Consider the following 26,578-nt stretch of genomic DNA (forward strand, 5'->3'; position numbering starts at 1 on the left):
AACTTAACAAAAAGATCACTTGGGGGGGGGGGGATAATGCACAATTAGGGAATATTAAGGTATGGTTATCTAAGTAAAGCTAAGATCAAATTTGTTTGATCAAAATGGATGGCAGCACATTGCAAAAGGCACTTTAAGAGTTGCAGCTGTCTTCGTGACTTGTCTCAGACTACACTTTCTTAAATATTCATCAGATGGCAAGTATTAAGTCTGGGAGGCTCTCTGGAGCCTAACACAGAGAAAGTGGGTAGAGCTATTTCACTCGATCACCATAACCACTTCAGAATAGACCACTCATCATCCCAGCGTAAGAGTTAGTAAATTATATGCTTTGTATTTCAATATTTTGATTTTAGTTTTATGGCCCCAGTCACGCTTTAAGCCAAGAATTGTTCCCTCAATGGAACAATTGGAGAAGTGGCTCAGATTTGTCCTTCCACATAAAATGATGCTTTATATTATACTCAGGAACTGCTCATTTGCTAATGAACTCTCTTTCTAGAAAGGCTCAGATAGTTGTAGTAACATATCCAAAACTTATTTATTTAATATTCCTGCCATTTCACTTCTCCAAAGGAAATATTAAAAATGGAAGACCTGGCTCGAAATGAACAGGAAGATCAAATCTGGGAAATTAATTATTACACATAGATTGTAATGGATGTAAAATGGGTATCTGAGAGCAAAGAAGGGGAAATTAACTTTGTTTCCACATTATTGCTTTATGGAGGCTGACTTAGGAAAAAATCCTACCCTGATTAAATTGGAGAAAATTTCTTTTACTTGTGATTCCTTTAAATGAATAGGCAGGGAAAAATCAAGGACAGACTGTATCTGGATTGATAGCATAGTTATTTTCCTTTCAGGAAATGTGTCATATGCTCAGGTAACTAGGACAAGCTGTCAAAGAATAGAAACATTTAAAAGATCTCAGTGTTCATAAAGGCTAAAAGGTGATGTTATTGCTTCCTGAATCCTTCACTTCAAACGGAATTTTAATTTACCATCTGGTGGAATCTACATGTAGAATATTTTTAAATTATTTTAACACGGAATTAAACTTCACACTTCCATTTTCCTATTGTAATTGTGTGTATTATACGTGTCCATGTTAATATAAAACTGGGTCATTTGTTTTGAGTTTCTGCAATTTTTGAGGTGGTGACTGACTTCTGAATTTTACACATCAGACTCTACTTTCCCAGCATCTTTTTCAGTCCCACCACTACCAGGTCAGATCATGGAGGAAAGGGCTTCTTACATTATCAACTCATCTGGAAGTAGCTGAGTGGGTGCTGTCACAGAGTTGTTAGGATTGGAAGGGACCTCTGGAGATCATCCAGTCCAACCCCCCTGCCAAGGCAGGGGCACCTGGGGCAGGTTACATGGGAAGTGTCCGGGTGGGTTTGGAATGTCTCCAGAGAGGGGGACTCCACAACCTCCAGGAGCAGCTGTTCCAGTGCTCTGCCACCTTAACGTAATGAAGTTCTTCCTTGTGTTGAGATGGAAGTTTTCATGGTTTAGCTTATGGCCATTACTCCTTGTCCTGTCGCTGGGCACCACTGAAAAGAGTCTGGAACCATCCTCTGACACCCCTTGGAGGTAGTTATACGCATTAATGAGATCCCCTCTCAGTCTTCCTTTCTCCAGACTAAACAAGCCCAGCTTCTACAGTCTCTCCTTATAAGAGCAATGCTCCAGACCCCTCATCATCTTTGTGGCCCCCACTGGATCCTCTCCAGTGGCTCCTTGTCTTTCTGTGACTGTGGAGTCATGTCTCAGCTTTGGTGTATGAGTTGGCAACTTTTCACTGCAAAGGTGTGAGACCAGAATGTGTCAGAAGGAGCACAAAGTCAAAAATGCTTCATCCTCAGACTGTGCAACCTGACAGTTCCATAAAAGGGGATTTTTTCAGCTATTTTAATATTTTTCCCTCACCATAAAGGGGAGGGGGGGGGTGGGGGGGAGAACCAACTTCTGCAGCAAAATGCCAGTTGCCTGGACAGCAGCAAGAGCTGCCATTCATTAATCTTGATAACACCTTGCCCAACTAAGCACTAGGTGTAAATGGCTGCATTCCTTAAATTGCTTCATATGCTCTCTATGATCCACAACTGCAGCACCAAACATCACTTAAATGCGTTCCCTTTACACCAGACTGGAAGAAGAAATAGCTTGGGGTCGCCAGTGGAAACACAGACCATGACAACAAGGAGAAAAAAGCTCTATTTATATCGCTTCCTGCTGACACATGGAATAGGACACACTTCATTCAAGCATGCACGCAGCTGCTCAGTGGCTGGAATTTCTGCAGCAGCTTCAAGGCTCGAGGAAGCGCAGTCAAAGCAGATATACTCTGCACCGAGGAGGAAAGACAGCAAAAGGATGCTTTGAAATGCTCTGGCTGATCTAGTTCATTCTACTCACCAGGGAGGCACACAATTTGATATTCAAAAACATGTGTGCATATTTCCTGAAACTAGCATGAATATTTAATAGCTCTTCTTGCAAAAAACAGGATAATCATGCCTGCAGATCTTCCACAAGCAGCTATGGACCATTTTTGCCTCAGCAATCATCCAATTTGCATCTCTAGTGAAACAACTCAGTGAAGAGGCAAACGGATTTTTATCTCTGTGCTTGAGCAGATCTGCCAGTTGCTTAAAGCTTAAAGTGTCAATCTTCAGGCAGGGACAATACCTGGAGACAGGACAAATATTTAGGCTCAATATCAAATACCAGAGAGAGACTCTTCATCAGGAACTGTAGTCACAGGACAAGGGGGAATGGATTCAAACTGAAATAGGGGAAATTTAGGTTACAGGAGAAATTCTTTCCTGTGAGGGTGGGCAGGCCCTGGCACAGGGTGCCCAGAGAAGCTGTGGTTGCCCCTGGATCCCTGGAAATGTCCAAGGCCAGGTTGGATGGGGCCTGGAGCAATCTGGGCTAGTGGAAGGTGTCCCTGCCCATGGCAGGGGGGGTGAAACAAGATGATCTTTAAGGTCCCTTCCAACCCAAACCATTCTGTGACTCTATGATTCTACTGAAATGAGCCATGCAGCTTTTAGTACCTGAGGGAATCAATTACACAAAAATTAATTATGATGGCTTTACTCTCTTTTCTTGCAGTGGTCAGAGCTTTCCCTCGGCACATATTTTTTAGAGATACAAACAAAACTTAAAAAAGAAGTGAGAGGGAAAGCCAACAATATGACAACAAAACAACTGTTTGCAATGACTGAAAATATTGTGTTAATTGCTCAGCTGCTCTCTTCAGGGCCTCAGACTTTCACCAAAATATACCAAGTGGGGTGGCTTCACCATTACTGAAGAAGTTCAGATAAACTCATAAATCCACAGACACAGTAGGAATCTTCTGTTTCTCCTTCCATCCAAAGTCTCCTGTTTGCACAAATATGTCTGCAACTGCACCCAGACCTGCAGAGCTTTCTTAAGGCAAAACCCACTCTTCCCCCTCTATAAATAACTCAGGAATCAGTTCATACTCCTCCCAAATATCCTTCCCACTCCTGCCCACAGCTTTGATTTCATGCTTGTCTTCAGAAGCCAGAGTGAATCACCCATTTCCTGCCTCCTAATCCTCACTCTATCACAAGCCTCTCTGCAGGTTTTCTGCTGCTCTTCCAGGTAATTCTGCTTTGGGTTCAATAAGAAAAGCTGCATTAAGATAGAAAAATGCTGAGCAGGTGGCACTACCATAGACTAACAGAAGAGAAAGGAATCAAACTTGTTCCCTCGTGGCTGCTGTATTTTAAACACAATTAAATAATGAAAGAGCATAAATTGCAGCCTGGATTTTCTCACTTAGTTTTTTCTACCCATGTGGGGTAGCGAACTCCACGTGGGATTTTTGTGTCTCCAGTCTTTGCAATGTGGAATCATGTCATACCCATTCAACCTTGACAGGTCACTTCATTAAAGTATCACTAGTTTTGTGAGAATCTCAGGTTTCATGTGGGAATAAAGAAACCCCAAACCTTAAAAAAAAGAGTTTTGGCTGTTAATGCACTGGAAAACAAACAAAAGGAAGTCACTTGAGACTTAAGTTTTGAGTGTTTGGAAGTGGCGGCATAGGACTGACCCAATACAATTTCATGGTCTGTTTATCCATCCTGTTCTCTACACCATCATGCATTTCATAACAGGTGCTTTCCCTTACGCAGGCATCTGTGACAAACAGAACATGCTGCAGAGAAAGCAACTGCCTTCATAAATCTAATTCCAGTCAATGAAGAGTTCACTTCTGAGAATCACAGAACTGCGTAATCAATAATCATGGTCTGCAAGATAGAAAAATATCTTCTGATGGCTTCCTTCAAAGCTATGCACTGGATTCTGGATTCTTTTTCAGTATTCCAGGATTGTGCAGCTTCCCTAAAGGCTGTGTGGACCAACACTGGTATCCTGCATAACTGTGTCTGGCACTTGACCTGAATATGTTTCTCCCGATTAGGCAGTGACATTCTCATCTGGAAACTCTGTTTGTATGTTCAAATTGTTGTCTCAGCATAAAGGTGTACTGGAGTTATTCTGAAAACCCAAATGTGTGACACTGTCTGTATTTCAAGAACTTTAGTTATTAGCATGATTTGGAAGCTTTCACTCCCAGATCCCAGAATCTGCTGCACCTTATTCCTCCCAGCACACGTGTTATGAAGTGATGAGTCTCTGTCAAGTGGTGATGCCAAACTCAGCAGAGAAACAAAGACTTATTAACACCTAAATAAGAATTAGCCAGGGGCTGCTAGCCTGGATTCTTCCAGGTCACAGATAAAGCAGGTCTGCAAAGGAGGTAGAATTTCTGCCCAGCACCTCTTCTCTGCAGCAAACAGGAGAGCTCACTGCCAGCTGCAACAATTTGTTCCCATTCACAAATACTAAATTGACCTCAGCATCCAAATATTGCACTTGCCTTAATTCATGGTGTATATTTGTCATATTTGCCATGAGAATTGCACGGTCTCAGATCACATCTTCTGTATGGAAAAAACCCCGCAACAGCTGCCACTTTGCAGATCAAATAAAGGGCACTCAAACCAAAATCATTTCTTGTCTCCTCAGTTCCCCTGGGAAAGTAGGACTTCGTATCCAGACCAGAAAGCCTAAAACTCAGCATATGGCAGAGCAGAAAGCAAGCTCTGCTGCACAAGAACATTTATTTGCCAGTTCAAGAGTAATACACTGAGTATCTGAGCTGACCTTAACTATTAATCTAACACAGGATGTGAATAGTTGTGCTTCCAAAAGTCACAAAATGTCCACAAAAATGAATATGGCAGAATTAACACAGCTCCACTTTTTACCACTAATTACTCTGAAGTGCAAAATGCCCAGTTCTCTCATTTTGTGCATGCTACATGATGGCTGCTAGAGTTTTGAAGGCTCAAAGGCTGCTCCAGCATTACATAATCACAGAATTGAACAAAATCAAGTCCATAATCCCTGTGGCTTTAGAAAAAGCTGGGCAAGGGAGGGAAGGAAGAAAAAAATAATCACGACTCTAATGATGTAGAAAAAATAAACAAGAAGTTTAATTTTTTTTAAATTTGATGATCTTTAACTACTGGGCTCTGCACGTGTGGTTGGTAATAATTACTTTTCAAGGATCTTCTCAAGTATAATGCTCTGCACAGCTCAAATGAAAGGTTATTGCCATGAACTCAAAATGGTAGAGCAAATATTTAATTACTGTTTTCTCCAATTCCCAGGCTGTATCTTAACAGCAGAGTCCAATACAATCTCGTCCACTTTTGGCAGAATCCATCAGCATCTTTCCTAAATCCCAAGCAGTAGTATCAAAGACTGATTAAAGATTTGGAAAAAAATAAATTCTGTGGCTTTCTGGGCACTGTGTATCACTTGGGAAAGATATCAACTAGGTTGGGTGATTGAGCTAAAAATAAGATTTTAAAAGACACAGATAACTGGGGTCTCCAATTAAGAGTCTCCTCAGAATTTTAGTTTTTTAACACGAGCAGGTGCTGGTGGGAGGATGACTGGTCAGCCCACGTAAGGAGAGAACAATCACTTGAGCAGCCTCACTTTCCAAGGAAAGTACTAGATAAACATTCATGGAAGATTCTCCCTCATTTCCAGGCCTCTGGTTGCCTACATACCCCCTTTCTAGGGTATGATATGAGGATTTTTCTCTAGGCTTGCTACCTTTCCCAGTAAATGGCAATTCAGTGCCACTGGCTGCCATTCAGATGTCTTGGAGTTCCTCTATTGTCTGCATATACCAATAAATTTTTTTTCAAGCCCTAATGCCCTTGAGCACTTACTCCCAGAAATGCCTCCCAAAAGCTGAGGCAAAACCAGACAGCTCGTTCTGTCTGACAGAACAGAGTTCTGGCACCTCAGTCAGGAAATACTGCCTTGGGCTGGACACTTGGTCCTCAGACGGTGGAAATAGCTGACATTGTCATCAATGGGGTGCCAATCATGATTCTCAGCTTACCCACAAGTTTTTAAATAATTATTTAGTTGTGGATTTGCTTTTCTAATTGTAACGAAGATACCAATTTCCTTTCTTCACACTCTGTTCTTTCTACAGTGGTGCCACTGCATCTGATGGCCACTGCATTTTAGTAGTTTCATGAATGGTGGACTCTGTTCTGACTTCAGCTTGGTTTAAGAAACGTATCATTAGAGGGAATGGAAGGGGAGGAAGAACACAAATGAGTTCTCCGTTCTCTCTTGTGAATATGTTCAGGCAACACTGCAGCCACATGCAAGAGTGACTCTGCCTACTATGATGAATTCCAAGTAATTCTCATGGTTAGTGGGTTTCTTGCCAGCAGCCTGCAACTGCCCACCAGCCACTAAACGTTAATACAATGTTCGGTCACGTTCTCCAATCTAGTATTGCTGCTTATCAGCACTGCTGATTATATTGCAGCTGGCAGCACAATCCATCTCAAATGGAATTGGTCATTGATCAGACTGCCCAGACAGCAGCTGAATGCCTGGCAGCTCTTTGTGGTGAGGATATCTACTGAGGCTGTCTGGGTCTGCAAAATCATGCCACAGGTGTGATCTTCATCCTACGTTTCCACATTACCAGGTGGATTCTTCTACCTGGTTTGTTTAAGACTGGATGGCTGCTGTATCCAGACTTGGAGTAAATCTTCTTCCATATACTCAGTATCACTGCTGGTCTTTCCCAGCAAAGGACAAAGGTCTTAAGTGAGAAGTCATGGGTCTGGGTATTTTCACTTCCAGCTGCAAAACAGCATCTCCAGGAGGGATGATAAGACTACTTGAATAATAGTGAAAAAGGGACTTAGTGAACATAGTTCAGCTGATCCTTAACTACCTGCTCAAGGAAATGACAAATTGAGTGTAACACATCACTTCTCTCCACCAGAATTTGCTTGAGCTCACAAGTTTGTGTGACCAACTATCACTGGGATGCTATCATTGAAACCACAGGAGATTGAAGTTCAACCAAAACCTCATCTTCTGGGTTTTTTTCTGATTTTTAGTTTCTCGCTTGTCTAACTTGTTACAGCATAGCTGTAACTCATCTGCATCTCATCTGTAATTTCTAAATTCGATGTATCAAGTGCTGGAGTTCTATATTCCTCAAGCATATTTCTATTCAACATTCTAGTCCATAAATACACTTCAGACACAACATATTTTAGAAGAAATAATTTTTTCAGGGGATTACTATACTTCTCAAACCCCTTATCAAATGCTTTATTATTCTTAGACATAGTATCTCTTTCATTGTTTGCATTTTTCTTACTCAAATAATGCAGGTCCTTATCTTTCTTTGCTTTTCATCATCTGTTCTGATCAACACTACAACAAGATCAGTTCTTGTTTCCCCTTTCTGCCTTGTTTTCACAAGTCTGATTCTCTACAAGTACAACAGACCTTTGTTCTGAACATGCAGTTCCACGCATTGTCTGTGGTATCCCTAACCCCTTTTGTGCCAGTATGAGTTCTCAGCAGCAGCTAATTGAGTTGAAAATCGAGCCTACACAAGCCTCTTCAGGCAGAGCAGTTTCCTGAACCAGCTAATTCTATAGTCAGGGGAAAAGCAATGCTGATTTGATAGAGGACTGGAATATATGGCAAGAACTAAAAGAAAAGCAGAACAAAAAATCCCAAGATTTCATACAATAGCCTGGATTAGAAGGGACCTTAAACCTCATCTCATTCCAAACCCATGCCATGGGCAGGGACACCTTCCACTACCCCAGGTTGCTCCAAGCCTCGTCCAACCTGGCCTTGAACACTTCCAGGAAGAGACCTAGACAGGTAGAAACTGATAGGGAACTACATAAAGCCATTCTTTTAGTACACATAACCCCCCTGAAATGCATCCAAGCTCTTCCTAAAGTTGAAACACAGCTCTTTCTAGAAAGTAAAATTACTTGCAGGTAGGACTACAGACATCAGGACAGAAATCAGCTTCCTAATGTTTTCTTCAAACTGGTTTGTGCAGCTTCTCTCCATCCTCCACCAAGGAAGGAAAAAAAAAAAAGAGGAAGAGCAGCAAAATTCTGTCATGCTCATGACATCTGTGCGTTACAGACTAGGGATTTTTATTTTGGTTTCCTAGCAACTCTGAAGGCCAATTCAGCAGTGATTTTATACTGAGCACCAGTTACAGGATTGCTTCAGCTCCTCTCAGAGCGAGACTTCAGAACCTTTAACTGCCTCCTCCTCTTCTTTAATGCACAAGTGCAATCTTAGGCTGACTGGTAAATTAGTAACACCTACGTTTTATTTTACCTACATTCCATCCTCTGATGATTTTTTATTCCACATGGAAAAATGATGAAGAGCTCTTAAACTAGTACTTAATCAAATTAGTCAGGGGAAATGAACAAATGGAAAGGAGGATCTGCAGATTACAACGGAGCTATCATCAAAGGAGATCAAAGCCAGAGCTGACCTCACATCGTAGCTATGAAGGAGCCAGACACAGTTTCTGCAATGTCTGTTACAAATTCTTGCCATCTGTGAATGGTAAAAGGAGAAAACCCAGGCAAGAATAACGAGGTTAACTGTAGACCTTGATGAGCACTAAGCTTTTAAAATTATATTTGACATATAATTTCAAGATTCATAAAAATGCACCAAGAAGTAAACACTCGGAGCATCAGTATTTATGGCTGGGAATATCTTTTCCACTGAGACCAGCTACAAAGCTGGCAGAAATGCTCCGAGCTTTCCATCACACTGTCTAGCCAACATGCCTCAGAGAAGATCAGAAGTTGACCTGCATGGATTTAGTCTGCACAACCCACTGGCCTCCCTGCTAGGGCTGCCAATTAGTTTCAGCTGTGACAGTGTTTTCTCCGACGTGGCAAATTGCCAGTGGGGAACTGGATTAAGATCACCAAATTACCTTGCCTGTCAGCCCAGAAGTAAGCAGCTCTCTTTGCCATTTACAGGTCTCCTGGCTAGGTCCAGGTCCAGTTTGAAAGCCTGTACACCAGGATGGATGTACTGATTTACAGTGTGGAACAACAGAAATATGCTTTGTTCTGTCTCCAGACTTCACTGCTGAAAATAGTTTTACTGTCTAACTGCACCTGCACTCCTCAGAGGGGAAAAGGCAGGGACCTAGAGCAGTCACCAGCACGTGTGGTCCTTGTGAAACTCTGCCACCTTTCTTGCCCCACAGAAAATCAGTTCAATTAAAAGCAAAAGGCGATGTTCCTCACGGTGCTTTATTTCCCCTTACTGAAGTCTGGGCATAAATGAAGCAGATAATCTGACACTAATGTTATTAATTTATTTTAATTCTTTGGTTTCCAGCTACGCATGTGGGAGACCCTGCTACCTACTTAGCATAAATTTGCAGCAAGATAATAATCTACTGAGAACAGGTAATTTTCACTGTGAAGAGATGACATTATGCATGGTAACCAGAGAGAACAAATCACCTGGAAACCGAATCAGCAGGCTGGTGCTGGCCCACTCCTCTTGCTGATAGTCTATGCATGATGCAGTCACAGGTTTTTTTGAGAGAATTTATCCTCTACATGTGACTGAAGACATTTGACTCTGGGCATTTGGAAAGGACACTGGACCATTGGAGCCTGTCTGCTTATATTGTCAGAGAGGACAACAGGAGCAGTTTGAAATGGAATGGTGTGGACAATTCGGCTGCTGTAGTTATTAATTATGACCACTTAACCACCACTATGGGTGTGCAAATTGATTTACCACTAAAATGTCAGTCTCTTGCTCCTGAGAGCATACTGGATCACAAATGCAGCACGAGATGGTGAAAAGCAGAGATCAGGAGGGAGAAGAATGTACTCTGCGACCGCAAATCCCAAGATGTGTTTAATGTGTAATGTTCCTTGGTAAAGAAAATTCCAGTTTGGATTTCGGTTCTTAAAAGCAAAGTTGTAAGGTCTACAGGCAAGGTTTGAAGGAAAATTGGGGGAGGAATTGTTTATTCTGCATTTTTCAGTCTTATGAAAATATTTTCAATATTTATTTTGCCATTTTTCACTCACTGCCTTTGGTCAAAACTTCTTTCATTTTACTGTGTCTTACAACATTCTTCCTTTAAACTCAGCTACCATATTCAAGTGATTATATGGAACAAAAACATCAGACAATTTAATCAAGGGAACTAAAGAAAGCTCATGGCTTTCCTGATTGTTTTTAAGTGTAGTCTGGGTTCTGGATTTTCAAGTGCCTCTCAATGCATTAAAAATCTGCATATGAAAAAACTGCTGATTTTTCTGCATATGAAAAAACTGCTGAAATACGAAATTACTTGAAGATCAGAGTTTGCATCTTGGAAATAACTAGCTGTTTCTTTTTTCAAGGTTTGAATAATTTAGCTAGAATAAGCCCTCCAAAGGACCAGGCACTAAGCCAAGGAGGTGGGGTTACAGGATAAGAAGGCATAACCTACCTAAGGCAAAATCCCTTGGCCAGCTCTAGTAACCACAGGGACAAATGCAGAGACGGAAGGGCAGAGGACCTCTCTTGCCCTTAATTGTCTAAGTGAGCCTAAGGAGATTAGCTGCACAATTAGGTATCTAATTAGCGCCACTCCCAGCCAGGACAGCAGCCTGTTTTCCGTGTGCTTCAGTATTATACACCTGAGGTCTGACCTATAAATGGAGTTTGAACTCCCTTTGCAGCCCCTCAAATCCCACCTCACTCTATGCTGCAGGATAGCACACACACCACCACAAGAGAGTCTCTGAATCCATTGGCACAGAATTTGTTTGTCAGGAAACAAATCTTGCTTTTTCAAAGACTCCTTTTCAGAACAGCCCAAAAAGAAGTCACATGAGACAGAACTGGGACACAAACAGCAAATCATAGAAGGGCTTGGGGTGGAAGGGACCTTAAAGCTCAGTTAGTCCCAACCCCTGCCATGGGCAGGGACACTTTCCACTATCCCAGGTTCCTCCAAGCCCCTGGCCTTTAACACTTCCAGGGATGGAGCAGCTGCATTTTCTCTGGGCAACCTGTGTCAGTACCTCACCACCCTTCTTATTAAGAAGAAAGAACTTCTTAACATCCAACCTAAACCTACTCTACGTTTGAAGCCAACCCCCCTTGTCCTGTCACTCCACACCCTTATTCTTTTGAAGTGCTTATCCTGTTCCTAGTAACCAACTCAATAAAAATACAAGCCAGTTAATTTTGTCATATTCACACCACTCTCAGTCAGTTCTGTTCTAGCTCCAGTCTCCACAGCTTTGTTGTGGGATGACCTGCTGCTGTTAACTGGTTTGCTCTGGTCACCTCTTTGTATCTGACCCCAGCACTGCATGCTGAGTGGGGACATGCTGAGCGGGGACATTCAGGCTGCACCAGGTCTCCCTTGTGTTCTCTGAACCTGTTCTATCTACCTGTGAAAACAGAAGCAGCACACCCTTTTTCTCAGCATAAGCACACAGGAACAGTTTCCACAAGACCACAAAGGGTTTCTGGTGTGGTTTTTTTTGCTTCCTAATCAACCCATTTATTTTGCTAGTTGCGTGTGCATGCTAAGAGGGGATGCTTTTAGGGATGGCTGACTGTAATTATATAAGACAAGAGCAGAGAAGCTGCATTCAGATTCATTTCCTCCACAGCCAGAGCCTTGATTTTCTGAGTATTAAATCCCCATAATGAAGGGGAAGCCTTTGCGTGCTGCTATTGCTGTTCTACATCTCTCATTACACCCTCCAAGTGCACACAAGTAATGACCAAATGAGTTCAGGGTTTAGCTCTTGAAGTAAAATCAGCATCTCTAGGTCAATGTTACATAAATAGCCAGAATGTGTGCTGGAAAAACATCCACGTATTGCTTTCTCTGCCTCATGCAGCCCTGTTCTGGAGTCTCAACAAAACAAGGGGACGGCCAAGAGATCAGAGAGGTTCAAAAGAGAGAAACATCATTATAAGAATCATAGAATGGCTTGGGTTGGAAGGGGCCTTGAAGACCATGTCATTTTAACCTCCCTGCCATCAGCAGGGACACCTTCCACTAGACCAGGTTGCTCCAAGTCCCATCCAGCCTGGCCTTGGACACTGCCAGGGATCCAAGGGCAGCCACAGCTTCTCTGGGCACCCTGTGCCAGGGCCTCCCCACCCTCAAAGGAAAGAATTTCTTCCTAATATCTAATCTAAACCTACTCTGTCATTGTGAAGCAATTCCCCCTTGTCCTGTCACTCCGTGCTCCTGTAAAAAGTCTCTCTCCCATGACCCAGAGGAAAATGAAGCAGCTTCTGCTTGCCTCTTTAAAGCAGGGCTTGGGAGCTGCTAAAGGTCTGACTGCACAAGCACAGGGCCTGTAAGCACTGCAGTGAAACAGGAGGGCTGGAACAATAACTGCACCGTGTTCAGGAAGTCCTGACCTAATGGACTCTCCATGGCTCAGCAGGCTGGAACGGAGCTGGGAGGGAGAGCCCCAAACCAGTCTGACAATGCTGTTATTTTTTGCTCAGTGAGAACATTTTGGGCCAGGTAGATGCTGATCAACAGCCCCATAGAGGACTCTGTGATAAGAGTAATTTTAGTTTTGCTGTACTTTGTTTTTCCTCTTTTTAAACCAGGATAATGAACGTGTCCTTTCCCTTGTGTTCCCAGACTTCATCTGCCCTGCTCATGTCAGTGGCAAGTTCCTTAAGGCAAGGCTTGTCTTTTGCTATTTGTATGGGCTTTGTGTAGCACCATCTGACCTGAGAGGCACTGCCACACTACAACATTAACAACAGACGCTGAAGCAATGCCTGGTTACAAAAATAAACACATGAAAAATACATTTATGACCCTTGTGTACAGCGAAGTGCTGCACACAGGCAGACATCCATTAAGAGAAGATTCAATATCAGAGAGTGGTCTGGACTCCCTCAACCTCTTTTCTGCTTCCATCACTTGCAATATAAATACATTCCAGATCAGAATTTCTTAGGATTACTTAGAAATGTCCTTATTTTATCCATCTGTTCTCTATCAGATAGTAAAATGTATATTGCAAGAGACAACAGGGTTAAAATTCATCTGGGATCATAAATACCATAGGTTGTTTTAACATTTACTTGAGTATATTTTCTTTAAAAAAAAAAATCAAAATAGAATAAAATTAAGCCCACAGCAGTAGAGGAAGAGATAAAAAACAACCCCCAAACCACGCACACAAAAGCGAGGCACAACAGGGAAAAAATAAAGCAGCTGTAACCTCAAGTGGAAACAATTTGATTACCATCAATTCCCTGAAGTACTGACCAGATAAACACTTGTTTAGTTTATAAGTTCTGACAAGATCACAACCCCAGGTAGTACAGTGGCAAGGGAGTGATTTTTCTATTTATTTATTGAAACTGCTGAGAAAATAATAAAGACAGGAATAAAAATCTATGTCTTCTGTGTAGCTGCAAAATATTACCAGTAGGCAGACAAGGCAAACTCACTGGTATTGTTACCAAGATCACAAAGAAACACATGTCTAATGCAAAAGACAGTGAAAAAGGTGCTTAGATTTGAAAATCTCACTTTCTTGTACTTATAAAATAATTTCCTACCAGATGTCGAAGAAGTAATCACATCATCTGGCAAATGTTACATTTGCCCCCCCCCCTTTTTATGTTTTTCTCAGTTATGAGAAGTATTTTTATTTTTTAAGTGCAAATTTAACCTCCATTTTGAGGAAGCAAAAAGATTATTACAGGAAAGGAGGAATTAAGTAGACAAGCAGTTATTGCTATTAAACTTTCTCTTAGTGCCTAAACATAGAAATTATAGCCAGATAAACTGCTTATGTAAAATCTCTTTATCAGTTCTTAAAATGACAAAGTCTGGAGCTGCAGCAGCTTTTGTCCACAGTTTCAGAAGACTTTCTTCATGTTGTTCAGTCACAGAAAACCTCTAGCCTTCTGCCTCCTTTACTCTTACTTCATTCCTGGTTTTAGAAAATTTGCAGGTCCCCAGTGTTATTAACACCTCAGCTGCAGCTATCAGTCCTACCTTTAAGAAACCTTCACTGAAACAATCACCCCATGGGGGGATCAGAAGTTGGACTTCATCTCCAGCTGGGAAAATTCAACAACTGGCTCCAGTCAGGGACAAATGTGGCCCCAATCCAAATGGAAAGATGCACATAGACAGGGTCTGGACTAAATGATGAGATGCACAAATGCATTCTGCATTGCCTGGGCCTAATGAGAAAGGTAAATTCTTCTCACAAATATTTGCAGCAGGTGAAATCAAGAACTGGCCATTGTACATGAAGACATAAACTCTTCCAAGACCATTGCTTTGACAGTCAAAATTAACACAAAGTCTTATTCAAATACATTAAGTCAAAGAGACCACACAATCTAGAAGTTTCCAGCATTAGCCTTTTCCAAATTCTGATGAGTCCTATCTTTTTTTCCTCACACTGAGCCTTCAAGGACTAAGGTATTACACGCTATTAAATCTCTCATCCATGTCATCTCATTTACTTGGTACACGCTGCTGAAAAGTAATGGACCCCTTGATAAAGATCACAAGCACTATTTCAGGTCAGTCATGAGGGTTTTGCAGCTAAGAGGAAGATAAATTAACAGAAAGTAAATTTAACTTTAGCCAAGTCATGACTGCACTTTCTGTATAATATCATCTATCACCCCCTCCTTTCTTTGCTCACTCAGCTGAACAGAAATCTAAACTAACCAATTAATTTACCCAGTCCCAACTCCAAATATTGAAAGACCAAAGTGCTGGCTCAACCACAGTTTGGATGGGGTGAAGCAGATGAGTTTCTGGTCATAACAGTCATCAGCTTTGATCAGTATATCAAGTTGCATCTGTCATAAAAATATGTACTTTTGACATGCTCTTTTGAAAAAATCCTTTTGATTTCAAAATGCTTTTCTTCAGTCCAAGTAGCATTTGAAATTCTCAGTCCTCTCCAGCTTCCATCAGGCTGTCAAAATGAGAAGCATTTACCCCTGAAAATTCTTAGTTCAGTATGAAATATTGAAAAGGTGATGTGGGGCCAAGCTGGTGATCTACATTTCAACCTTCCTGAAATAACAGTACAGAGGGGAGACAGTGGACAGATGAGCAGGAAGAAACCAAAGTCATTAGATGGAAGGAATAAACAAGAAAATTTAGAAAGAGAGAGAGGTACATACTTGGCAAACCAGATTGGTAACAAGAAAGGAGTGAAAATGGAGCAAACAGAAGTGGAAAGCCAAAAAGCAGGAAGTATGCAGGGAATGTCCTGGGAATGAAGTGTTTTGGGAATAGGGGCAAAACTGAGGACTGTACATCATGTCGAAAGTCTCAGCAACTGGCTGGAATTGACTTGAGAATTCAATGACCAAAATCTAAACATAAAATAAAAGCAAGGGATGTAGCCCTATATAACCCTTGCAGATCATTTCTATTTCAGTTTATGTCGTTGCACTGCATCTACCCAAGTAAGCTGGCATGATTTCCTTCCCCAGACTCCACTGAGCTGATAGATACTGCAGCTTCAAATAATTACTTCAGTGTGCTTAGTGGGGATGATTTTTTCCATGATACAAGAGGCTGTGAACAAAAGCTCTGTGGTACTTTCCTATGTAGTCTTAGGAGCTGCTTAGGACGTTCATTTTGGGTATTTATTAAATCACTGATTTGAAGACTAATTATCATGAGAAACAGAAATAACTAGGCTGTTCTGTATTCCCCCTATTCTGTTCTTTAAAATACTACTCATACTATCACAGTGTTTCTTAGACCACTCGAGGTATGGATTTTAGGGCTGATATTTTGCTTTCTATATATTTCCGGTTTTGAAGGCTGGAATTATGAAATTCCACAGAAAACTGGTTATTAATTTAAAAAATAGGAAGAGGCTTTAGATATGCACAGCTGCATTTTCTAGCTCCTTCCATTTTAAACAGCTGCAGCATCCTGCAACAAACCAAGAACCCAGTTTTGTATTCTGGGTTGCTAATTAGTTATTATCTTTTATAGCTTTAATCAATGAACTGCTAAAGCTAAGCCAGAGCAGTGTACTCTGCTGTTATTTGTAAATTAACCTTTAACAGTCTCAAAGAAACAGCACTTTCAGCCCCTGAACATTCTTTGCAGTGACTGCTTGATGAGTCTTAATCGCACCCTTTTTCTGTAGATGAGGAAGGTCATTTGAAGAAGGAGAATAGAAACTCACTGACATTTAGGAAGAAATTGTCCTCCACTTACAGCCACAGTGTAAAGCTTTATCATATGAAATATGTCACAACTTAGGTCTCATCATCCTCTGAGTTATTTTCTTAGGCTCTTTAAACCTGATTTTCAGAAGACTAATTCAGGGGCCAAGAGCTTTGTGACAGTGCTGTGGGACCCTGTGAGCTTCTACCATAATGCCTGCCTGATTTGAAGACCAGTGTCTGCTCCAACAGTGAGAGTCAACACTCCCCCAGTACTTTTCATTCCTTCTGTGCTGCTGTTACATGAACTCAAAGATGCAGACAATGTCAAATGGGCATTCCATGAAAAGAACAACTGCGGTGCAGCTTTCTGTCCCACTCATCACTATCTATTACCCAGCCCCAGTGTGCCAATCTTTCTTCCAGTGACCTGTGCTCAGTAGTCACTTAAAAATCGACACTGTGCCATTCCCAATGCTATCTGCCTCCTGCAGACCTTCTGGCATCTCTTCCAATTGTTTCTCTCTACCAGATCCTATGTGTTCACCTTTCTATACAAGCTTTTTACTGGTGTCCCCTCTCATGCCCTTAGAGATCTGCTCGGATCTCTCCTTACACTATCATCCTATATCTCATCTGGGCCCTTATCACAGTCTCATTGGGACAAAGTATCTCTTTCAGATACCATATTCTTATTCAGGCTGGATTTACTTGCTTGACATCCAAAGTAGTCTGTGAAACAGAGAATTGGGATTGCCACAGCTAACAGTGGACAATTATAATGATTTCTTTCCCTATCAAGGCATTCTTGGACATTTTTCTTAAAATCCACACAAGAACCCCTCTCCTTTCTTCACAGTTTTCCCACAGTCATTCTGTTTACAACACCCTACCCCAAACCAGCAGTACAAAACTCACGAGGAAGACTGACTTTACCTTTCAGGCCATTTTGCTTATTTGACATATTTACAGTTGCCTCACATTTAATTTTCAGAATTCATCACTTATTCTGCATCTCATGCCCCATCAATGGAGCTTGCCTGCATTCCAGGTGATTGCAGCAGGAACCATCCTCTGAGAACAATATAAATATTCCAGAGAAACTGTAGTTCCCAGCATAAACCCAAGTCTAGGGGTAAGAGGGCAAGGAACACCCCTAGCTAGCATGGCACATGTGAGAAGGTCACAGTTAGGCAGGAAGTAAGGAACAGCAGGAAAAACTGAATAAAACCAGGAAAAGCTGTGAGACACACAAATTTCAGAGGAAAAACACTGAAAGAGTCCGATTTGGGGTGATGGGAGGCAAAGAGCTTTGTATAAAGGGACCTTATAAATCATCTTGTTTCACACCCTTGCCATGGGACACCTTCCACTAGCCCAGGTTGCTCCAAGCCCCATACAAACTGGCTTTGAACACTCCCAGAGATGAGACAGCCACAGATTCTCTGGGCACCCTGTGCCAGGGCCTCACCACCCTCACAGGGAAAAATTTCTTTCTGCAGTGCTCCCAACCAGTCCATGATGGGCTGTCTGGTGTCCTCGCACCCTTGGGAGAGCCCAGTCAGTGCAGGCAGGCTCTGTTAAAATAATTGCACTGCATCCAACTCTGGGGCCCCAGCACAGGAAGGACAATGATCTTTTTGAGCTTTAAAAAACAGGGTTATCACCTCTCCTCCCCAGCTAATTCCCTGAGAAAAGGAAAAGAAATAGCAGATATATTTAGAAGAATGTTACCACTGCAAAAGCAGAAGTACAAAATTACTGTATTTTAGGATGGCATTTGCCTAAGCAATCTTAATTCAGTCCCTTGTGCATATTTGTAAGGGTAGACACTGAAATCCTAATTTCCTGAAAGTCTGTGGGCTACCTGACATGGACTTCAGAGATGCCAGTATTTCACCCATAGCTTCGCCTACACACTGACAAATTTCAGATGCTGATTTTAGCATGAGATCCTTTCATCTTTTACAGAACTGTCTGAATGGAAGTATTTTATTTTCCCCTCTCTACAAATGGTGTGTGGCCCAGTGTCTTATTTACTGCACACACATAAAGTCTACGTTGAATACAGGATTTGAAATTTCTCATGACTGTTTTTCATCACAAATCCTTATTGTTCTCCTGGGTCTTACTTGTGCTATGAAACCATCTTTAGACTGTTTTTGTGAAGCATTTGCATTACACCAGTTCTGTTTTGTAGATTGGAACCAGCAGCACAGAGAAATACACGCAGATTTGTCTAATGCCTACTAACTCTAAGCTCTGAATTATTCATAAGTCTGATTTATTCAGAAATCTTCAGTGTTTTATGTCTAGAGCAAAATTTCTGTTCATCCTAGTTTCTGTTATGAGCTCTCACCATTTTTGCCAATCAAGCTCCTTTTATTCTGAGTTAGTGATCAAAAAAACAGAGTTAACTCAGATTAGTGGTCATCCAAAGTCTGATAGAATTGTCAAAACTGTCAAAGGACATAGAGCAGGAACCAGAAATCTGTCTTCATTTCCTGAACTCACTATACAGCATGTGGGGGACTAATAGCATGCCCCAGAGAGCTAAACTCAAAGCCAGAGGGAGTTTGAACCTTCCTGTCCCACCTCACCTGGAAGTTTCCCGACTGCAAACCTAAAATCTGTTGGACTGGTGCCTAAGAAGGTGCAAACACAATTAAAAACTGCCAGATCCAAATTCACTGTCCTTTGCATGGATGAAATATTAATAAAGTCAACAGGAATGCTGTCAGTCAAATAAGGACCAGGTTTTGCTTGGGCAACCCATGTTTGCTGAAAAACAGGTGATGATGTTCAAGTTCAGCTATATATTAGGAACTAAGGATTTACAGATTTAACACTTGACTTGTTATTACAGGTCTTGAACCTAATAACAAAAAAAGAAAGAACCACTGGAAAAGAGATCTGTGGGAAACTATAGGCAAGATTCTAAATCAGTGGTAGTAATTTGCTAAGTATGTGATGTGCTGAGGCTACCAAAGCTAATTAATCCTGACGTTTCTCCATTAAACACCTGTTTGCTATTAAGGATCAGGGATATCTACAGCTTTTGGGTACAAAGAGAGGAGAAGAATATTATCTGAAACCCACTACCAAAAAAAAAGTCTAATTAATGTAATATCAGGGTCACTAATCCCTTGGGAGTGGACAAAGACAAAATAATCTTTGTGCAGGGATGCATTCATTGCACAAGTGCCTCACAAGTCACGGAGGGGAGCAGCATTAGAGCCAAGGGTTACTTCTGCTCAAACAAAGAGATGTTCAGGTTCCCCAAGCAAGTCTAAAATGATAAGACCCAAAAAAGAAGAGCAAGAAGGACTCCAGATAATGGAACAGGGCTCTGGAACCCAAATGTCAATGGACCTTCTCGGATGACAGAACCATTCTACCTTTGCTCTTACATTCAGGTGCCTGGAAATTGGCAGTACCAGCAAGCAAACATCTGGGGAATGTTTGTATCCATATTGAACTGGTGTAAGGCAATACACTGAGTGCTCAGTCAAGGATGATTAGTGCAGCTGAAAGCCTGAGGGAACCCCTTGCAAAGGTTAGAGTGTACTTGTGGTGACATTTTCAAATGCAAACTCAATAGTCACACACCCCTCATATTCTGCAAAGGCTGTGTCTTCCTGCAAAGCCTGCAACAGAAGGAAGGGCACACAAGCCCCAGGTGATAGCCCAGAGGCCCATTATATACTAAATTAATTTTCAAATCTGTTTCTGCAAACAGCCCTTCTCCAACACAAGTGCAGGTTTTGCTGGGCACCATTAATTTGTGGATGTTGTAACTGTGATTGCAAATCCTCGAGTTGTTCCTTAGCCCCTTATTCAGGTGAAATTCCCCTTTAAGTAAAAAGAAAAGTATGCACCAAAAAGATTAAACAAAGCAACTATCATATTTTTCTCCTAGAGACCCCACTTCCCAGCATTTGAGCTGCCTCTGTGATATGAGCATCACTCCTCATTTTAATTCCTGACTGGCAGTGCTCACAGAGCTGCCATCCAGGGCTCTTCACCCTACATAGGGCATCCACTGAGTTTACAGTTTAGTTTGGACACAGCTGAAAACAGTGACTGACTGCTCCTCTATGTCTCTACACTGTTCCTGCTCCAAAATCAAAAGTGAGAATATTTTTTTTGTCTGTACTGCAAAAGATCCAGGTGATTTTTTTTCTAAACTCCATGAGAACCCTCTGTCAATTCTTATTGACTGCTGTGAAGTCATCAGTCAGTGACAGAGTAAATAAAGCTGCATTCTAAACCATGCTTTTAGTAATTTATTTTGACAAATAAATAACGTTTTAGTTTCCATCATCGTGTATTAGTGAATGAAAACAGCTAGCAAAAAAATTAGGTCCGATTTCACCACAGGAAAGTAAAATGAGAAGAGACATTCAAAGAGATTTACTGGCTTTGTAAAAATAACAAAAGGAAAACTGATAAGCTCCTAGCCCAGTTTTACTGCTCTTTTGAAATGGAGGGCAAATCAGCTCTGGAATACACACATCAGAACTGAACCATTATTCCACCATTCCATTACACAAACCAGTAACCTCCAAAAGCAGGGTGAAAGCTGGGATCAGGGACTCTTATCTCCAGTGCTCATCTGAGACCGAGTAAAGAAAAAGATGGATTTTATGCTTTGTTGTTCCACTCTATTTAGATTCCACAGATTAATTTACAAGAACTTTATATCCAGATCACAGAATATTCGGAGTTGGAAGGGATCCACAAGGATCATCAAGTCCAAGTCCTAAGTGAATGGCTCCTATCTCATACAGGGATTGAGCCCACAGCCTTGGGGTTATTAGCACCATGCTCTGACCAGCTGAGCTCACCTGAGGGTCTTCACTCAGAGATATCAAACAGAGGAAAAATTAACTAGAAGCTTTAGGAGGTCTACTGCAGTTAACATTAGTTCTTCACAAATATTCTGGATTTTCACATCCTTACCTGCTGTAGCACTGGAGACTGTTGGCCACTGCTGATCAGGCCCTGCTGGTCCTCCACGCAGGACTCCTGCCTCCTCCATATGCACAGCACTGGATAAGCAAATATCACAGTTGGATTATACAGTTCCCTTCTGCCCTGGACTTCACAGCATTTCCCTTTCCTGCCACTCTTCAAAGTTCACAACTATTTATCACTGTGCAGCTACTCCTACAGTATTACATGATGTTAGCAGCACGAGAACCAGCTGTTTTGACTTGCAAAAAATACCTTTGATTATTTACTAAAACACAGTTGTGGAGTAACTTATAAAACAAACACCTGCAGGACACTTTCCTCTCATTGACTGGGAGTCACTAACAAGGAAGTGACACATCTTTGCTATTAGGCAAATGATTAAAAAGTTGATGGAGTTAGTTCTGATCTTCTGTCATTGTGCCATTTTAACAGATCCCACCTTCCTGGGTTACTGCACATTTTTCGTGAGCAATTCAGGAAGAGAAATACATTTTCTCAAATGCAAAAATCTAACACAGCAAATTTTGCAGTGTCACATCACGAGCACTGGGCATTGAAAGCACCAATTTGCACCTTACATGGAAGGAAAAGAAAAAATCTGCTATTTTTAATGCAAAACTAAGCATTATATTTATATGCAGGTCCTTAAGAGAAACAGGATTCTGTGACTGTGTCCCTGTCTCTGCTTATTGGCTTTGCACTCCCTTTCACACTTCCAGCTGAACTCAAGGGGCCGTTTCATCCAAATGTGGCAGACATCAAGGGTACCAAATTTCTACAAGTTTTATGAAAAATCAGCATTTTATGAAAACCATCAGCTGGGCAGGGCACACAGGCTCAGAACCTGAGGTTTCAGGTAAGGACAGGGGCTGCTGATGCGAGAGAGCAGAGGAACATCTACAATCTCCCAGAAAGGCCCCATTAGTCTTGTGGGATGAATGGTTTTAAATAAGCTCTTACTTTTCATTAATTGTTCAAGCAGCTTCAGACAAGATCTTGAACTTTGTATAGAAAGGAATGTGGATCCCCAAGAGCATGCCTGACTCAGGACCAGCAGATAAGGTGCTCAGGCAGGCAGAATTCCTTCTTCAGGATCCTGCTCCCCAGACTGTTCATTGATTTTGCAGTTATGGATTACAGAAAAAATTGAAAGTCACAGCAGGAATATAAAAGAAAGAAAACAGCTTGCCCAGTAGGCCACAAAGTCAAGCTTGCTCTGTCTTCCTTTGCTTTTGGTCCTTGAGGTTTAGATTCCTTTTCACACAGCATCTCAAAGTCAGTTGGGAGTCACTCTGTGTCCTCACCCACATGAAGCACAGTGTGACTCTGAATTTAGGACTTGATTCTTATAAAAACCCTTCTGCCCTGTGGATAATGGACAAAGGCACAGTACCACTGCACCAACAATTCTGAGGAACTCATACCACCCTCACTTTGTGATGCCACTAGGAATGACTGCAGCCTTATGACTGCATCCAAACCTGTATGGGAATCTTACTAATCACATCAGATTGCAACTGAATTTAGAACCAATTTTCTGGTCTGCTTAGGGAGAGCAAAAATACTGTTTGATTTAGGCTATACAGAAACAATTTTAGTATAATTCTCTTTTTCCAAGTGTACTGAGTAGAAAATGATAGCAGACTGCTTGCGATATTAGGCAGCAGATTTTCAAAGATGTCTAAAGAGATTTGGACAAAACCCCCACTTTTCCTTCTTTGAAAATCCATCTCATATCTTCAAAAAGTCCTTTCAACTGTATTAATCTTCTTGATTGCACCATGTGGTTAATAAACCTGCTGCAGGAGCAGCTACTTTTATGGTAATGAGAAACAAGAAGATGGAAATGCAGACTGACTATTGAAACATCAGCACTGATGATTACAGGGAGCTTTAAAATGAACAAAAAGTATATAATGACAATTAAATGATTCAATAATCGGAACAATTATGCCTTGACAGTCAACAGATACAAAAGCAGAAGATAAAAAGAAAGAGCAGCACAGCTCTACAGGAGCACAATAACAGCATAAGATGCAAGTCAGACTGAATCTGTAGCATGTGGAGATTGGAAGTGACAGCAGCAGAACTCAGGTGCTTTCCATCTAAGCATAGATATCATCAATCTAGGGCATCAGAAGAAACTCTGTCCTTTTCACAGAGGAACAAAACGCAGAATTCCCCTTCTCTGGAGAAACACCACACATACCTTTGCATTCCTGCCCTCAGGGACGCAGAGTAGCGCCAGTCCGGATTGGGGTGTTTTGGCTGTAGAAACATAAGCCCAGGACAATGCTGTTAGTGTCAGTAAAACACGCTAAAAATCATATGCATCTGGCTAATTTTGTCAGAAAAGCCTATATGGATATACCCAATTTTTGTGAATTGCCAAATCTTTCTACAAATCTAAAGAAACTTTCAAATGGGCACACAGGGAGTGTCTCTGTAATAAACTTGTCTGCATGCCAAGGCCTTTGGCTAGAGATGATCTCTGTGGAACATTTAATGCTGCAAACTGGTGGAAAGTTATCTCACACATTCATCAACATTTTGGGCATAGGATGAAAAACCAACATCATAAATCCAGAAGTACATTGTTTGTTTACCTGATAAGGTGAGAAAACGGGAACTTCTGCACTGAATAGTAAAAATGTAGCTCCCTGTGAGGGGGACATGTGGGGCAGCGAGGTTTCTGCTGGAATTCAGTGTACTGCAGAGGACTGCAATGGATGGTATCAGATTTGCAGACTGCAGCAAGTCTTTTATTAAGAACAGACATGTTCATAATACCAAAACCTATTAGATTTTCCATATTCATGAGAGGGCATAAGAGGTAGAAGGGGAAAACAGCCAGCAATACCCTCTGACCAACAAACCTCAGCATATGCTGATGTGCTGCAGCATGACTTGCGAAATAAGGAGATAATTAAGAAATCCTCTGTTGATCAAAAATTGCTCCAGAAAATAGTTTTTGCATTGTCAGGGGATTGTCACTATAATTTTCAACTACAGCCAAGCTCAGGTCCCTTAAAATTAAGCCCTAAGGACATACCAAGGTTATTTCTCAAGGTACTAGAAACATTATTCTGGAGGTGATAGTGTAGTGAGTGCTTAAGTTCAGGCACTGGAATTCACAGACAGAACTTATGTCCAAAAACATAATGGACTACATTCATTCCTGATGTGTCTTCCACTGTGCCAAACACACAAATAATAAATGACAGTAATGGTTTAATTCTCTTCAAATTATTGGAGGCAAATCAGAAATGAATTTGACCCCATTACTTGAAAGAGAAAAAGAAAGTGTTGAATGTTCTGAATTATTTAAAGCCAACTCTGTTGTTCCTCTTGAGGTTTGGCGTATGCTTTTCCTTGGATCAATAGGTATTATTCAAACAAAAATGGAGCAATTACAACTTACAGTATTGCTCTATCACCATACTTCTCAGGTCCAGCATCACTCAAGACTGAGATGCTCCTGGATGATGCACACACGAGTATTCTTTAGTCTGAGTTACACAAAAGGGAGGAGGCTGCTATTTGCAACCACACATTAAACATCTGTGCTAGCAATTTCCTTCCCATTTAGCCCCCTATTCTCTGTCATGCTCAGGTTCTGCTGAGTTTAGCAGAAAGTGGTTTGACAAGAAGCCCATTATGCATGGTTCTAGTCTTTTCTGATTAATTCCATTTTGGCCCCAGTCCCAGGGATGTCAAAGCAACTCTAAAGTCAACCACGTAGTAACAGTCAATGAAAGAGGATAGAGAACACACACTGATCAGATCCTCTCCTGAGCTTGCCTTTCTCGAGTATGAAGGGTGCTGACAGCAGAAGATTTGGCTTTTCTTCTACTGGGGATTTTTTTTATTGCAGGGGAGCTGCTGGACTGGAGGAAAGCCCCTTTGTTCTATTTTGCAATTTGAGAGGTGCAGGTAACTAACTTGCACAGGCTTGTAGGCAACATGAGGAGGAGGAATCTTACCACAGTCCCAGGCAAAACACAGATAAAGTGAGATTACATCAAAGCACTGACAAAGTCTGACACCAATTGGGTAGGAGTGAGAAAAGAGGAAAACGACCACTCACTCACAGTACGTAGATTTTTGGTTTTCGGATGAGAGCTTTCCAACTCTTGGACAGAAGACAAAAACTTATGTTCTGTTTGCAATGGGGCATCAGATCTTAAATGGGTGATGATGTCAGGAGAAACTAATTAATTAGAAATTCATTATTTATTCACTTCATATGCAGGGACCAAGACTCCCCATGTCAATATAAGAGAAATTAGGAGACTGGTATTTTCAAGGGTTACTATCTAGAATCTCTGGCATCTTGTGGCTATTCTCTCTTTGCTATGACTCTTCAGGTAGGGCTGTAGTGCTGTTCCCAGAGGAGCAGAAGAAGCAAGCAGGGAAAAGGATGAGAAAAATGTACTCTGGAGGTGGAAAGATCTATTGCCACAGTTGACTGTCAAGGGCTGGGGTTTTTTTTAACTGTGAAAAAAATCAATATCTGTGACTTCCTTTTGAAGTCCTTACAGGAAGAACAAGAGCACAAGGCAGTTGGGCAGCATTCTATCTTTGTGCAGACCTATTTTCACCCAGTTTTACCATGTGCTTGCTGCTTGACTGGGTAGTTTCAGAGCTCAGCAAGAGGCACATTTGTCCCACACTTGTGTTACCACAGGTTGGTGTTCTGCAACTGACAAAATCAGCGAAATTTCTATTTTGTCAGCATAATTGGCTTCTCCTTTTGTTCTGCTACAGACTGTGGTTCTTTCAGTTTCTCTGGCCGTAAGAGGAAAGTTGTTCCAATACATCTCTAAATGAGACTGGACTAGAAAAGCAATAAAGCATGACCAGTAATAGAACTGGAGCACAGTAGAAGCAAACCTATTCAGCAATATCTCTCCCCAGCTCAGATGCACTAGTGTTGCTTCTTAGAAATCCACCAGGAATTCACAGTCCACACACT

At 41.4% G+C, this 26,578-nt stretch overlaps 1 protein-coding gene across 3 annotated transcripts in view; it reads right to left on the reverse strand.

Annotated features, from left to right (window-relative positions):
• Positions 1–26,578, reverse strand: part of PCDHAC2 (protocadherin alpha subfamily C, 2) — a 75,328-nt gene that overhangs the window by 14,468 nt on the left and 34,282 nt on the right. For all 3 annotated transcript variants that reach the window (XM_042025331.1, XM_042025330.1, XM_042025329.1), the window contains exons 2-3: positions 23,813–23,871; positions 21,589–21,677 (exon numbers count right to left, since the gene is read on the reverse strand). In XM_042025331.1, coding sequence (XP_041881265.1) covers positions 21,589–21,677; positions 23,813–23,871 — 148 coding nt within the window. The remainder of the gene's footprint in view (positions 1–21,588; positions 21,678–23,812; positions 23,872–26,578) is intronic.

The sequence above is a fragment of the Corvus kubaryi genome, unplaced genomic scaffold (genome assembly GCF_017639235.1).
Source record: "Corvus kubaryi isolate FWS band 111438036 unplaced genomic scaffold, C.kubaryi_AGA036_p1.0 37270, whole genome shotgun sequence".
Lineage (NCBI taxonomy): Eukaryota > Metazoa > Chordata > Aves > Passeriformes > Corvidae > Corvus > Corvus kubaryi.